Source organism: Lepidochelys kempii, chromosome 11 (assembly GCF_965140285.1).
Source record: "Lepidochelys kempii isolate rLepKem1 chromosome 11, rLepKem1.hap1, whole genome shotgun sequence".
Classification (NCBI taxonomy): Eukaryota; Metazoa; Chordata; order Testudines; family Cheloniidae; genus Lepidochelys; species Lepidochelys kempii.
The window spans coordinates 1630525-1643589 of record NC_136390.1 but is presented as its reverse complement, the minus strand read 5'-3'; the positions used below and the strand labels follow the sequence as shown (position 1 = coordinate 1643589).

General features: G+C 59.9%; 1 protein-coding gene across 1 annotated transcript in view; it reads right to left on the bottom strand.

Annotated features, from left to right (window-relative positions):
• The window catches only part of NHEJ1 (non-homologous end joining factor 1), a 146180-nt gene continuing 133115 nt past the window's right edge, over positions 1–13065 (bottom strand). Inside the window, exons 6-8 of the mRNA XM_073304674.2 lie at positions 4006–4123; positions 3593–3729; positions 1–603 (exon numbers count right to left, since the gene is read on the bottom strand). Of these exons, the coding sequence (XP_073160775.1) occupies positions 523–603; positions 3593–3729; positions 4006–4123 (336 nt within the window). The 3' untranslated portion in view covers positions 1–522. The remainder of the gene's footprint in view (positions 604–3592; positions 3730–4005; positions 4124–13065) is intronic.

The following is a 13065-nucleotide window of genomic DNA, read 5'->3' as shown; positions in this document are numbered from 1 at the left end:
CTCGGGCAGAGAAGGGCCTTTATTGCAAAAAATAAAGGGTGGAGCCACCCGTCCAAAGAACAGGACCCTGCCCCCTCCCCCCATGCAGCTCATCCATGTTCTCAGCCCTGGGGAGCACAGGGAGGGGCAGTCCCACAGCTGGGGGGACCGGGGAGGGAAAGGGCTGAGCAGGAAAGCCAGGCCAGTGTGGGGAGAGGAGATGCACAGGGGTGAGAAGCAGAGGAGACACCTGCCACACCGGCTCTGCCAGTGGAGAGACCTGGCCACGGGCAACACCAGAGACTTCCCAGCATCTAATGCCCACAGGTGAAGTGAGAAGGGGCCGAACGAACTTCCTTCAGCAGGATCTGCCATGGGGGGAGAGGGCCCCACGCACTGCCTGGAGCGGGAGCCCTGATTGGCCCTTCTAGATGCTGCGTCAGGGATTCAAGGCTCTGCGCTGGTGTCCTGGAGCTGCTGTGGTGAGCAACGAGTGCCTGGGGCCAGACCCCTCCCCACGGTAAGCGGGAGGGGCAGTGGGTGTCAGCCGAACAGCCCCTTTGCCTTCTTCCTCTTGGCCTTGGACACGGGCAGTCGGGCTCTCTGGGCCGGAGAGGAGGGAGTCTGGAACCAAAGGAACTTCTGTCAAACCAACGGGGATGCTCCTGCGGGCTGGGTCTGTGCATGAGGCTGTGTGCACGTCCATAGGTGCTGGAACTAAGGCCACGGGGGGCTGCCGCACCCCCTGGCTTGAAGCGGTTTCCATCATATACAGCGTTGGCAGTTTGGGTCAATAGATCCCCACTGTACAAAGTGTTTCAGCAGCCCAGTGCTTGTCTGTCTGGGTGTGCATCTGTGTGTGTCTGTGTGCGGAGCCATGTCTCTGGGCATGTGTGTGTGTGCGTTATGGCCATGTGTGTGCATGCATGCACAGAACAGGAGCACTATAAACCAGTCAGAGTTTCTCTAGCCCCTGCGTCCCAAAGCACTTCCCAGCCCGTAACTCCCAGCATGTACCCAGCTGGGATGGGTACAGCAGCGCCACCCTGCAGGTCAGGGCAGGTGGACAAGGCCCCTTGTTTCCAATTAAAAGTGCGGATTTGATGGAAAAATGCTGCCCATCCCAGTCACCACCCCAGAGACAGTGAGGGGCCCCCAGTCCCAGAGCTCCCCCATCCTAGCTCCCAGCCCCAGTGCTCCCACCCCCCGTGGGCTCCCAGCCCCAGCTCTCCCCTGCCCTGGCTTCCAGAGCTCCTGCACCTCCCACTGGCTCCCAGCCGTGTGCAAACGACACACAGGAAAGCTGTCCGTGACAGATGCCTCCTCCCTGGGGCCCAGCCCTGCCCTGCTGGGATGCACCCTGCCGCCAGCTCTCCCCCACACAGCACTCTCTCCCTGCTGGAGCCCAGCCCCCTCACACAAGAAGCTCCAGCCCCAGTTTCCAGCCTTGCCCAAGGGAAAACCTTTCTGAGTGGCTGCCTGCCCTGCTGCCCCGCCTCCTGGGGAACAGCAGCCAGTCAGAGGTGCTGTAGGAGGCAAGCAGAGTTCTCGCCCCACCCTGCAGGGGCCAGAGGAGTTTTTGGGTAGGGGAGGAGGGAGAGGGAGCAGCCAACACCGTTCTCACAGAAGGGGAGCAGAGCCCTGCACCAGGACTGGGATCCCACAGGACCTGCTCCCATCATATTGGGAGTGGGTGAAATGGGCTTTGTTGCAGGTGGGATGGGCGGGCAAAAAACCAGACTGCGGGAATTTGCAGGAAATCACTAAATCTCTCATCAGTTTACCGAGAGTAGCCTATTCAGGACATGGCTAATTATTTTGTTCGAACTTCTCTTTCCTACACCTGTGTATCTCCCTGGCTCCAGATCCAGTGCTGTACACCGGCTCAAGTCAGGGCCGAGAATCACAGTCACAGGGTTTCTTGTGTGTTGTTCTGGGACGCCACATATGCGCAGACGGTCGCTGTTGTATCAGCTGGCTGTCAGTGCTGCGAGCAGTTTTTCTGTTCAATGTTTTTCAAAAAGCAGTAATAATCCTGACACAGAAATAACTTGACTGGGATGTTTCAAAGTTCTAAAAACAGCGCTTAAGTGGGTTAAAAATTTCCAGTTTTTTTTTTAAACAACTTACTTTTTATAATCATTAAAAAACCCTGCACCTTTTAAGGCAAAATTTTGGGGCAATTTGTTTTGACATTCTGTGTGATAGACACACAACAATAGTTGGTCATAAATAGAATTTCATCAATGTAAAGCAAGTTTTTCCTTTTTTAAAATGAAGGTTTTAATACTTACACTTAAGCGAGGGATAGACAGAGACTTGATGTCTATTATAACAGGAGTTAAAGTATTATTTACATGGTTTAAGCAAGATTTGTTTAATCCTTTTAGTGGTAAAAATTGTGTCTGAATTCCGTTTATAATATATTAACCAACCGTAGTGGGTTTTTTAGTAGCGGGGGGAATCTGTCTCTCTTGCGGGATCTAAGGTTTGTATAGGTGGGAGCGGGATAAAAATGCAAGAAACAATGCGGGGGCGAGTGGGTATTGCAGGGCGGGAGCAGGACTAAAAAATAGTCCCAGGCAGAGCTCTAGTAGGGAGAACACAGAGCCCAGCAGGCCCCCTCCTGTGGGTCAGTCTGCTCCTCCTCCCCTCCCCTGTCAAAGGGTCAGTCTCCTCTCCGCTCCCTCCCCTCCCATGAACCATGGGTCAGTCTGCTCTCTCCTCCCCTCCCCATGGGTCAATCTGCTCCCCCTCCCCGCCTGTGAGCCATGGGTCAGCCTGCTCCCCCCTCCCTCTCCCCTGTCAATGGGTCAGTCTGCTCTTCACTCACTCCCCTCCTGAGCCATGGGTCAGTCTGCTCCCCCCTCCCCTCCCATGAGCTATGGGTCACTCTGCTCCCCGCTCCCCCGCGTCTCTAACACCTGTGGGCAGTTCCAGAGGGGACCCCCACTGCAGAGCATCCCGGCTGGAGCAAGGGGAAGATGCCCTCCTGGAGCTGCAAGAGTGGGCTGGGTGACACAGCACTAAGGAGCTGGAGGCCCTGCACCACCCCGCAGCCGGGCCAGGGCCACCTCACTCTGTCCACTGGGGAGCTGGTAGCTCTGTAACTGCCCCACACACCAGGAGAGTTCACAATCCAAAGTTGGGGGTGGGTGTTTGGACTGGACATGTCCCATTAGGAACTTGGCTGAGACCCACCTGGTCACCACACAGCCACTGGATGGGAACCAGCTTTGATCAAATAGGGCCAGAAAGGCTCCATGTACACAGTCCTCTGAGCCAGCCCGTCCCCACCCTGGGGCTGGATCAGAGCCCTAGAGGGGAAAGGCCCAGTTTCCCATTCTCCACCCCCCAAGCCAGCCAGAGGGGAAAGGATCCCACAACCAATCCTATGAGCCAGCTAGTCTGCAGAAGGTTGGCTTGTGTCAGAGACTGAGGAGGGAACAGAGGGCTCCGGAGCAGAACCCAGTCACTGCAGGCACTTGGTGGAACCTCTGTGGGGTGGAGGCTGCTCAGCACAGCTTGTCTCTCCCTCCAGGGCCAGCCTTTCCCCAGTCAGGTCTCTCACACCAGCCTTCCAGGAGGCTGCTGGTTTGGGAGCTGCACTTACCGCTGTGGCTCCCAGGCTCTGGGGCAGGTCAGAGGGTGGCTCAACACTTTCCTGCTGAGAGCCCACCGTGACCAATGAGTCCATGGCCTCCCCAGGCAGCTGGGGAGATGAGGCGAGCTCCAGGGTCTCAGCATCCCCTGTCCCAAAGAGAGAAGGCAGGAGTCAGATATGCGTGAGGGAGCAGAGAGGCCAACAGCTAGGGGAGAAGGATGTCGGTCACCCACTGACTCTGGGGAGCAAAGCAATATGGACACCCCTAGCTATAGGGACCAGACCCTCCCTGCCTGCCAGGCCAGAAACTCCAGGACCATTGGGATGGGGCGATGCCCAGTGCCCCCCACACCTCTTGTAGGAGGGGACCCCTGGTACAAGCTGCACTGGACACATTTCCATCTCCCCTCCCCCCAACTCACCTGAGTGGCGCCGCTTCTGTGCTGCCCTCGCCTCCTGCCTGGCCACGGCCGTGTAGAGATGCTGCAGGGTGCTTGTGAATGCCTGGCCGTCCCCTGCACCGCACAGCTGGGGCAGACTCTGAAAGGGACAAGAGGCACCGTCAATCCCCCTCTGTGCCGTGCCAGCACCTGGTGCCCAGCCCAACGACGCTGCGGCTCAAGACTGTGCTCGGGGTAATTAGTGGGGGGAGCAAGAGCCACCTGGGGACTTCACTGATCCCAGGCCCTCGGCTCCATCTCCTCTGAAATACCCCCAGCATGTTACATAGCCACTACCTGCCCAGAGAGCGCCCCCTCCTGACCCCACCCGACATCCTGCAGCACAGCGCCCCCTGGTGCCATGCTGGGGCCAGCACTGTCTGCTAGGGGAGAGCACCCCTTAGTCACCCCACCCCACTCCCTGCCCTAGTGCCATGCTAGGGCAGTGGGGCCAGCACTGACTGCAAGGGGGGAGAGAAAGCCCCGCCCCATAGCACTACTTACTGCTTGGCAGTCTGCCATCCCAGTGCCTTGGGCAATGTGATGGAGGTTCAATATATAACACAACTCTGGTGCCCCCCAAGAGGGGGTCTCATCCTTCTTCTGGGAGTGCAGGGGGTTTAACTGGAACATGTTCTCAGCACTGGGGAGCTCGCTGCCTGCACCCCCAGCACATCACCCCATCTGCCCAGCATGTTCCTAAGCTCGGCCCCATCCGAGCACTGGCCCCACCCCCACAAGTGCAAAGTCATCTGGGCCAGCCTGCCAGCAGCTAGGTGGGCTCCTGGCTTTGCATTCTGCCCCTCAGTGGAGCAGGGTTCACTGCATTTCAGAGGCCCCTTGCCAACTACAGCTGGGGGCAGCCTCTGCCCAGCCAGTGCCTCATACTGTCCCCCTCAATCTAGTGGCCCAGAAATAGGCCCCACATTACTGCCCAATTACTGTAGGGCTGTGGGAACACAGAGATCAGAGAGGGCAAGTCCGGCTCCTGTCTTGTGTGGCCCCCACCCCTTTCCCTGTGGCATTCCCTCTCCAGAGCCCAGGACCACTGACTTAACCCCACAAACCAGGGGCTGCTCCCACAGCCGATGGGGACTAGGACAGATCATATGAGCGGGTCCCAGGCCAGCGAGGGCTTCTGAGACGCCTGACCCTCCGTCCAGAGACTAGCAGGCAGCCCGTGCCAAAGCCAGCACACCAGGCTCACAGCATAATCTGCTAGCTTCAGTCTCCCAGTGCCTCAGGCTGCACGGTGGGTGGCTCTGGCCTGCTGGGGGCCTGGATCCGTGTCACTATTCTTGATGTTACAACACCACACTCTGGTATCAGGAGCCACGCTGCCAGGCCTGAGAGATTGTCCCTGCCCCAAGGACCTTGCAGTCTAAACTGAGATGGGCGAGGAGGCAGGATTACTAGCCAAGGCCACACTGGGAGTCTCTGGCAGAGCCAGACACTGAACCTGGGTTTCCTGCATCCCCAGCCAGCACCTTGACCATAAGGCCAGCCTGGCCCTGTGGGAGACGTGGTGGTGCCCTGCTTGCCGGGTGCAGATGAAAAACGTGGAGCTTCCTTAGTTCAGGGGTACTGCACCTTGACCCAGGGCCAGTGGGCACTGCTGAGTGGAAGAGGTAGCTGGGCACCCATCTCCAGACTCACTGGGACACTGCTGGCCTGGCAGCTTCTACTTACACCCTGACGCTCGTTGCCAATCTGGGCCCTACCAGAGCAATGGGTGCATGGGCCTACAGACCTGCACTCAGCGCTCAGCAGGGTTGCTCTGGACCTGGCCTTGCAGAGCTCCTCCCGCACGGGCTGAGCAGCTGGCAGGACAAGCCTGCTCCAGCACTTGGCAGAGCCCTGCTCCTCCCCAGCTGTGCACACACACACCTGCTCCAGCCTGTGGGCTGGAGTCCCATTCAGCAGAGGATTCCAGAGGCCGTGCCTGGGGCTCTGCGAGCTGAGAGTCATTCATGAAATGCTGCTGATAAGATCTAATGGGAAGGGCTGTGGCTTCCCCTGCAGGAGCGACTGAGGCCCTGAATCAGGCAGCAGCCTGTGCGATAAGGGGCGTGTGAGGCCTGGGCCAGGTCTGAGTTTCAGCCAGGCAGGGGCGAGCAGAGACGGGACCCCAACCTCTAGCAAGACACCCTCGTCCCCTCCCTGCTCTGACTGAGGCAGAGGGAGGAGGCTGGGATTCCTGAGCACCCCGCACCACAACGCAAAGCTGTGCCCACCAGCAGCCCCAGGGCAGCATTGGCATGAGGGGGCCAGAGACAGGGTGAGGCAGCAGAGAGCCCTTCTGCATAACTCCAGAGCCCACTCCAACTCAGAGCCTCTCAGCGCTAATCCTGCCACGTGGCCCAGGCCACCCCCAGTCCTCGGCACCCCCAACAGGCACTGCCCACAGAACAGGGAATGGGTCAGCACTCCGATATCTGAGTGCCCAGTGGAAATGGAGTCCATGGCCAGTGCTGGGGGTGACATCCCATCCCAGGACACATAACCATCACCTGCCTTGGGAAGGCCGGTACCCCATCCCCCACACCTCCAAGGGCACCGGAGTAGCTAGCAGCTGGTACCTGCACACCTAGACGAGCCCCCCGCCTTTTCCACTTGGTCGCATGGGCTGCTGCAATGTTCCCCAGTGCAAGTGCCATGCTGCACCCCAGAGCCAGCAGTCACTGAAAGCACCCATCTCTGCTGGGCCCACGTTCTCTCCCATCCCTTCTCTGGCACCAACAGCGCCCCTCATTTGTTTGCCAGACAGGGTCCCTTTCCTGGGTAAATATGCCCAGGTGCCCCTGGGGACTCAGCAGGGCCCTTGCGAGGAGGGGCTGTGTGCCTTGCACAGGCTGGGGATTTCCGCCAGCTGTCTGGCACCATGAACAGCTCTGTGTCCCCACTTCAGCCGATACCTCCAAACGGCCACATTTGCCATCCCACTGCAAAGCAAATGACTTTCCCAGTTTGTTTTTTCTTAATGGTTTTTTCTTTCGCTCGAGTGCGTGCCCGGCCCCAGCTCGGCGCGGTGCCAGGCGGAGCAAGCGTCATGCTCGGCCGGGAGGCGAGTGCTGCAGCATGTCCACAGGAAACCAAAAAGCACTTGCCACATCTCTACCTCCATCTGAAGTGAGTCGCCATCCCAAGGCTCTGGGGATGGGAGTGGCCCTGGCCAAGTAACACAGGGCTCCTGGGGGAGCATTTCAGACCCTCCCCCGAGGCAGGAGGGACTCCCCTGTACAATCATCAGAGCCACGCTGCTCTCAGAGGCCCATCTGAGTTTGGATGGGGCTGTTGGCCTCTGTGTGCTCCCCCTAGTCCATAGGCCCAGCGGCTCCAGAGCAGCTAGCCCGAGTGAGGAGAGGCCCCCCCCGCTTTTATTTGAACACACCCAAGTAGCAACAGGGACTTGGCCGAGGTTCCCATCCCCACACCCGCAGGCCAGGAATGGCAGCTGCCCATGCAGCTCCTAGCAGAGCAGGGCAAACGCGCAGAAGGCATCACGGCTCCACTCAGCAGGCGTAGGGACCAGCAGCAGCAAGCACAGCTCTGCGTGCCTAAAGGGCAGGTTGGGAAAAGTTACTCCAAAGGAAGGAAATTCCCAGGCAAGGCTCTCACTGCCCCCTCAGCTCATCTTCCTCATGCCCAGCAGGGGGTGCTGTGAGGAGCAGGGCAGGGGCACAGGCTGGGGCAGGAGCTCCCGCCTAGATCAGTCCCAGCTGCCCAGCAGGGGGCGCTGTGTCATGGTCCGCTCTCTGCTATGGAGAAGCATCTCCCCGATGCCGTGCACAGACACGCTCGGCCCACACTGCACTGACGGAGATGCAGCAGGCTCTCTGCCTGGGGGAGGGGGCACATCGCGAGCACTTTACCCCCCAGCCCCAGCACAAAGCAAACCCATCACCCTGCCCGCAGCGTGTGTGTCAAAGGTCTGAGGGTGAGGGCTAATCTCTGCCGGCTCTGCCCACTCCACACCCAGACAGCAGGGAGAACAAAGTGTAACAGATAAAGGCCAGTTCCTCTGTGCTGGAGGGGGGCGTGGATCTGCTCAAGGCCAGAGTCCACAGCCTGCGCCTGGCAAGTCACAGCAAGGGCCTGCGACTGCCGTCCCCTCCTTCCTGACCTGGGGCGTCTCCCTGGGGTGCTCGAGGGAGGGAGCAGCAGCCATTGCTGACAGGCCCCTTGCTGGTGCTGGATCAGTTCACCTGATGCTGGTCCCGCTTGCTGGGGCCGGGGCGGCTGGAGCACGGCGGCCCACTTGCACGAGCAGAGGCGGCTCTCGGCGTGGAGCTGAGGGGAGCCACTGCCACCAGCGCCCAGCTCCAGGGCCCGTGGCCACAGGGGGCTCAGCTTCAAGCCCAGTCACATGGGCGAGGGGTGTAGGAAATGGCACCTGGCACAGCCACTGGGCAGCACAGAGCCCCTAGGACAGGCAGCCAAGCACTCGCCCCCACTGCCAGGCCGGGCCAGCCTCAGCCCACCACTACCCTCATGGAACTGGAGCCAGGGCTGCTGCCTGGAGGGCTGCAGGCCTCAGGAGTGCTTCACCAGCTCCTCACCCCCAGCTCTAGGGACAAGCCATTGGGCTGGGAGTCAGAGACCATGGGGGCAATTCCTGGGCAAAAGAAATCAGCCCTTTGAGACATGGCCCCAGCACCTCCTGCTCCACCAACCCCCGCTCTCTGGCACCCTGAGCTTCACTGCACTGCTGCTCCTACATCCCCAGCACTTCTGGGCTCGCTGCCAGTTCAGCTCTTCTAGCACAAGACCCCCAGCCCCTTGCCCCCCATTGGGGGCTCTGCGACCCAGATCCGAGCCTTGGTCGGATTTGGAAAGAAGTGCCAGGGAAGGAAGGTGAGGAGGAGAGGGCAGAGACAGGAGAGCACCTCCTCATTGCCCAGGCAGCCTGCAGGACTTCTTTGGGGGAGGCAATGCAGGCCCCTCCAGCAGCCCTGAGTGCAGTATGCTGGGAGAGCAAGGGGGAGCCAGGGGGCACGAAGGTACAGGCTGTCTATCTGCCCCTCCTCCACAGCAAGGCACAGGAGGCAGCTCCCCCCTGCTGCCTTGGCAATGTGAAGATCCATGACCTGGAGCGGCTGCTTTCCTTGTGCTGTGACCCAGCCAGGCGTCTCCCTGCCCGCTGCCAGAGGCGGGAGGGACTGCCCGAGGGGTGAGAGCAATGCCTGGGCCCTGAATGTCCCTCTTTGGGCCATCCTTGGCAACTCGTCAGCACCTCACCGGCGTGCACATGGCTGCCCTGTGAGGAAGGGGGACACAAGGAACGGAGAAGAGATGGGTCCAGCCCTTCAGGTGACCCTTCCCCATAGCATAAACACACAGATCACGGGATGGAACAGCACGTGCAGAACCACTACAAGGGAGCAGTGCAGTGTTCCCCTGTGGAACTCCCTGCAGTAGGAGGCAAGTGCGGGAGTCACACACATCCCATGCAGGGCAGGGGTGATTTGATGGCCATTGGTCACGTCTGCAGCTCAGGCCTAAGATTAGGATACGGGCCCTCTGCCCAGAACTGCCCCATGCTCTGCCCCTGGACTATGCACACGCCTTGCAGGGCTTCCTAGGGGTTGCTCCTGCACAGTCACCAGTGCCCAGGGGCAGCTGGGCAAAGTGGGCACTGTGCTGTGCCCACCACAGAGGCATCTCAGATCCGCTCCTCCCGGTTTGCTCCAGAGGCTGCAACAACACACAAAGCCGGGAAGGTAACTGCACTTCAAAGGAAGGCCAATAGCAGCCAATGGAGGCCAGACGCAGCCCAGATCAAAGGCACAAGCTGGAGTCATAATTCAGAGAAAAGCAAACAGCAGCTCCCAGGAAAGTTGGGCACGGCAGCGGAGTGAGCAAAGTGTACCAGATAGCACAGCGCACGGGTCAGTGCCCCGGGGAGGCGGGCACAGGCAAGTCGCAAAGCACAGGGAACAGTGACCCCTGCTGCCTGCAACTACCAGTGGAGACTTCTGTCTAAGCTGGGACGGAGTTGCCAATCCCTAGCCCCAAGCAGCAGTGCCCTTCCTCCGCGCAGCCCTGCTGAGCACTATTGTGGGCAGAGCACGGGGCCTCCTGGGATTTCACCGTGTGACAGAGATCTCCTCAGACAACACAGGTGGCGGGATCACACTGACACCCCTGGTACTGCTGCCTGGTGCAGCTGCACCCCTGAGAAGGCAGCGGGGAGAGATTTTAAGCAAAAGCTTGTTGTAGCCCCAGTTCCTGGGTCAGACCCTGAGTGTGTGTAACTCAGCACAGCTCCACACACAGCAAGAGAGCTAGGCTGGCTTATGCCAGCTGACCCCATTCGAGGAATAGCTTGTTTTCCTAGTGCCTAGCAGCAGGTGCAGTGAGCTCCCTCTCGCTGCCATGCCCCCAGGGTTGCCCCAGCTCACCAAGAGCAGATGTTGGAATTTCAAAGCCACCAGCTCTGGGCCACGTCCAAACAGCGCCAGAGGGGTGAGAGGGGCACACAGCAAAGGGTCAAAGGAAGACGAGTTTTTAAGCAAAGCTGGGAACACTTCCCTGCAGAGCACTGACTCATCGGGGGGGATCAGGCCACTCCAGGATGTCAGCATGCCACCTACAAGCTCCAGGAGGACGCGAGAGACCAGGAGGCATCAAGCCCCTGGGGCACAGGGTGGCCTGTGTCACGTGCCCAGAGAGGGTGTCCCCACCTGTGCACACCCAGGAGCTACTGAGCCTGGAGGTGGCTGGGCCCGACGGACTGCCAGGAGGGGCACAGGCTCCTTGCCAGCATACCTGGCTGAGGCTCCCTCTCATAGCACCAGCAGCAGTGAGGGGCCCATGTGGCAGCATGGCTGTGGGTTTCCTTAGAGACCAGAGGGGAGATGCCGCATGTTCTCAGCAGGGAGTTCTGCAGAGGGTGGCATTGCCCCCAGGCACACAGCATTTCCGCCAGCTGCCCCGCTGAGCCCTGGCCATCTGGATGTCTCAGGAGAAGCAGGAGGCACGTGGGGTGGAGCCTGGCTCTGGATTCAGTCACCACGTGCTCCAGGACCTCGATCTCTTGCAATTAAGTTTAATCCTTGTCTGCTGTAGGCTGGAGATGTTTGCTGGGTTGAGCAGCATGGGGCTGGCATTGGCCTTCAGGGTCAGCCAGTTATGCTGGAATGAGGCCACGGACACAAGGCGCCCAATCCACCCGTGTAAAGAACCTGGGGCCATGGCATTTGTCCCCACTCTTGGGAAGTAGCTGTCGCTGACCTGTACCCGACTGGCCTTCTGCACTTGAGGCTGGCACTGCCCGTGGGAGTCTGTTGCAAATGGGGGCTTGGCTGGGACAGGAGAAGTGCCAAAAGGCACAGTACCCCACCCTCTGTGCCGCTGGGCAAGGAGCAGACTTGGCTGTAGGCAAATGGGAAGTGGGGCTGCTCCCGGCTGTTTTTTCTGCAACAGGAGACCTGCTGCCCATCCCACTGCTGTAGGCTTCCCCCAGTGCTCCCCACCCAGCTGTGCCTTGGGATAAACAAGCTCTGGGACTGCGATCTCTCCGCAAGCGTGCACCCCAGCCGACGGCTAAGTCAGCTCAGCCGCCTGCCCTTCTCCATCCCAGCGACACCTGTGCAGCTCCCCAGTTGAACACACCAGACACTGCATTGGAGTCTCGCTTGGGTGCTCGTTGGACAGATGCTGGCTCCGAGGTCTGAGGACCCTGCATTCACACCCCAGTGGCTCTGGGAGCTGAGGCTCGCTTTCCCAAGCTGCAGCTCATCAGCTGCCCAAGCCCCCTGAGTCTTCATATTCCCCCCCGGGAGCTGACTACAATCCTTAGCGACTTCCATGAACAGAACCAGTTGGTAACACCTGCAAATGACTCAGGCCACTGACCACCTCCCCTGCGAGTCACTGACACACAAGACAGGCCTGGTCCCAGCCTGGCACATCTGGCTCTCACCAGGCAGCCTCCCTGCCCACCCCCAGACTACCTCAGGGGCTCTTTTTCCTTACCACTCTCCTGAGGGAACATGCTGTGAGCTAAGGCCAGCGGCAAGAGAGTGGGCTTCTCGGCGCCTAGGGGCCATCCCAGAGCTGCTTTCTGGGCTTGCCCACAGAAGCTGAGTTGCACCAGAGCCAACTGAACCCCTGGGCCAGCATGGGGCAGTAGACGGGGGTGCAGAGCAAATGGGTTCATTTGGGGAATGTCCCAGGAGAGGAGCTGGGTGGAGCACACAAAAGCTCCTTGTCCAGGAAGCACTGCTGGGGGGCTACTTCGCCCTCTGGCCGGGTAGCAGGTAAGCAGCTGATCCACAAAGCCCTGATCTCACCCCAGGTCGGGGAGGTAGAAAGCCAGCAGCAGCTCCATGCGAGGGGGCATGCCCAGCGTGTTATGACTACCTGGCCACAAGGCCAAGTGGGCTGCGTGGGTATCAGATGGAGCGATTCAAGGCTACGGCAGGAGTGCAGGAGGCTTTGCAGCATGCCCCGAGGAGCTGTGCGATTAGTGACCAGCGAAGAATTCCAGGGGGCTCCTGGGCAGACAGAGACCCTGATCCCTGCTACAAGGCAGGCAGTGCCTGAGGGGAAGAGAGGAGCTGCTTCCCCATCCTGTCCCTGCAGCTCCTCATGCCCCAGGAAACCTCAGCTGGAAGGGGGCGGCAAGGCAGGCTGCACCCGTGTCTGCAGGGGACATGCTTGCAGGGAGGGCATGGGCTGCAGAAGCTGAGCACTGCCTTGCCTTCCTGCCCAGAGGGCCTGTGTGGCATGACAAGGGGGGTGGTGCCACAAAGCGTGATGGGCATGGGGCACATCAGCACAGGGACTTAGGGAGCCATCTGAGAGAGGCCTTGGGGGCTACACTTAGATTGTCAGGAGGAAGGTTTCAATCTGGGGCCCTCTGAAATGCTGCTGGTTCCACATGTTGGCTCTGCGAGGAGACTCCTGCCGGCCAGACATGATAGTGCCACAGAAACCAGGCACCAGGGAGCTCGGAGCTGGCTTTTCTATACTGGGTTGCCAGTTGCTAATGCCGATGGGCAAGACTCCAATATAGCCCCGACCCCGATTAGCGCCTCC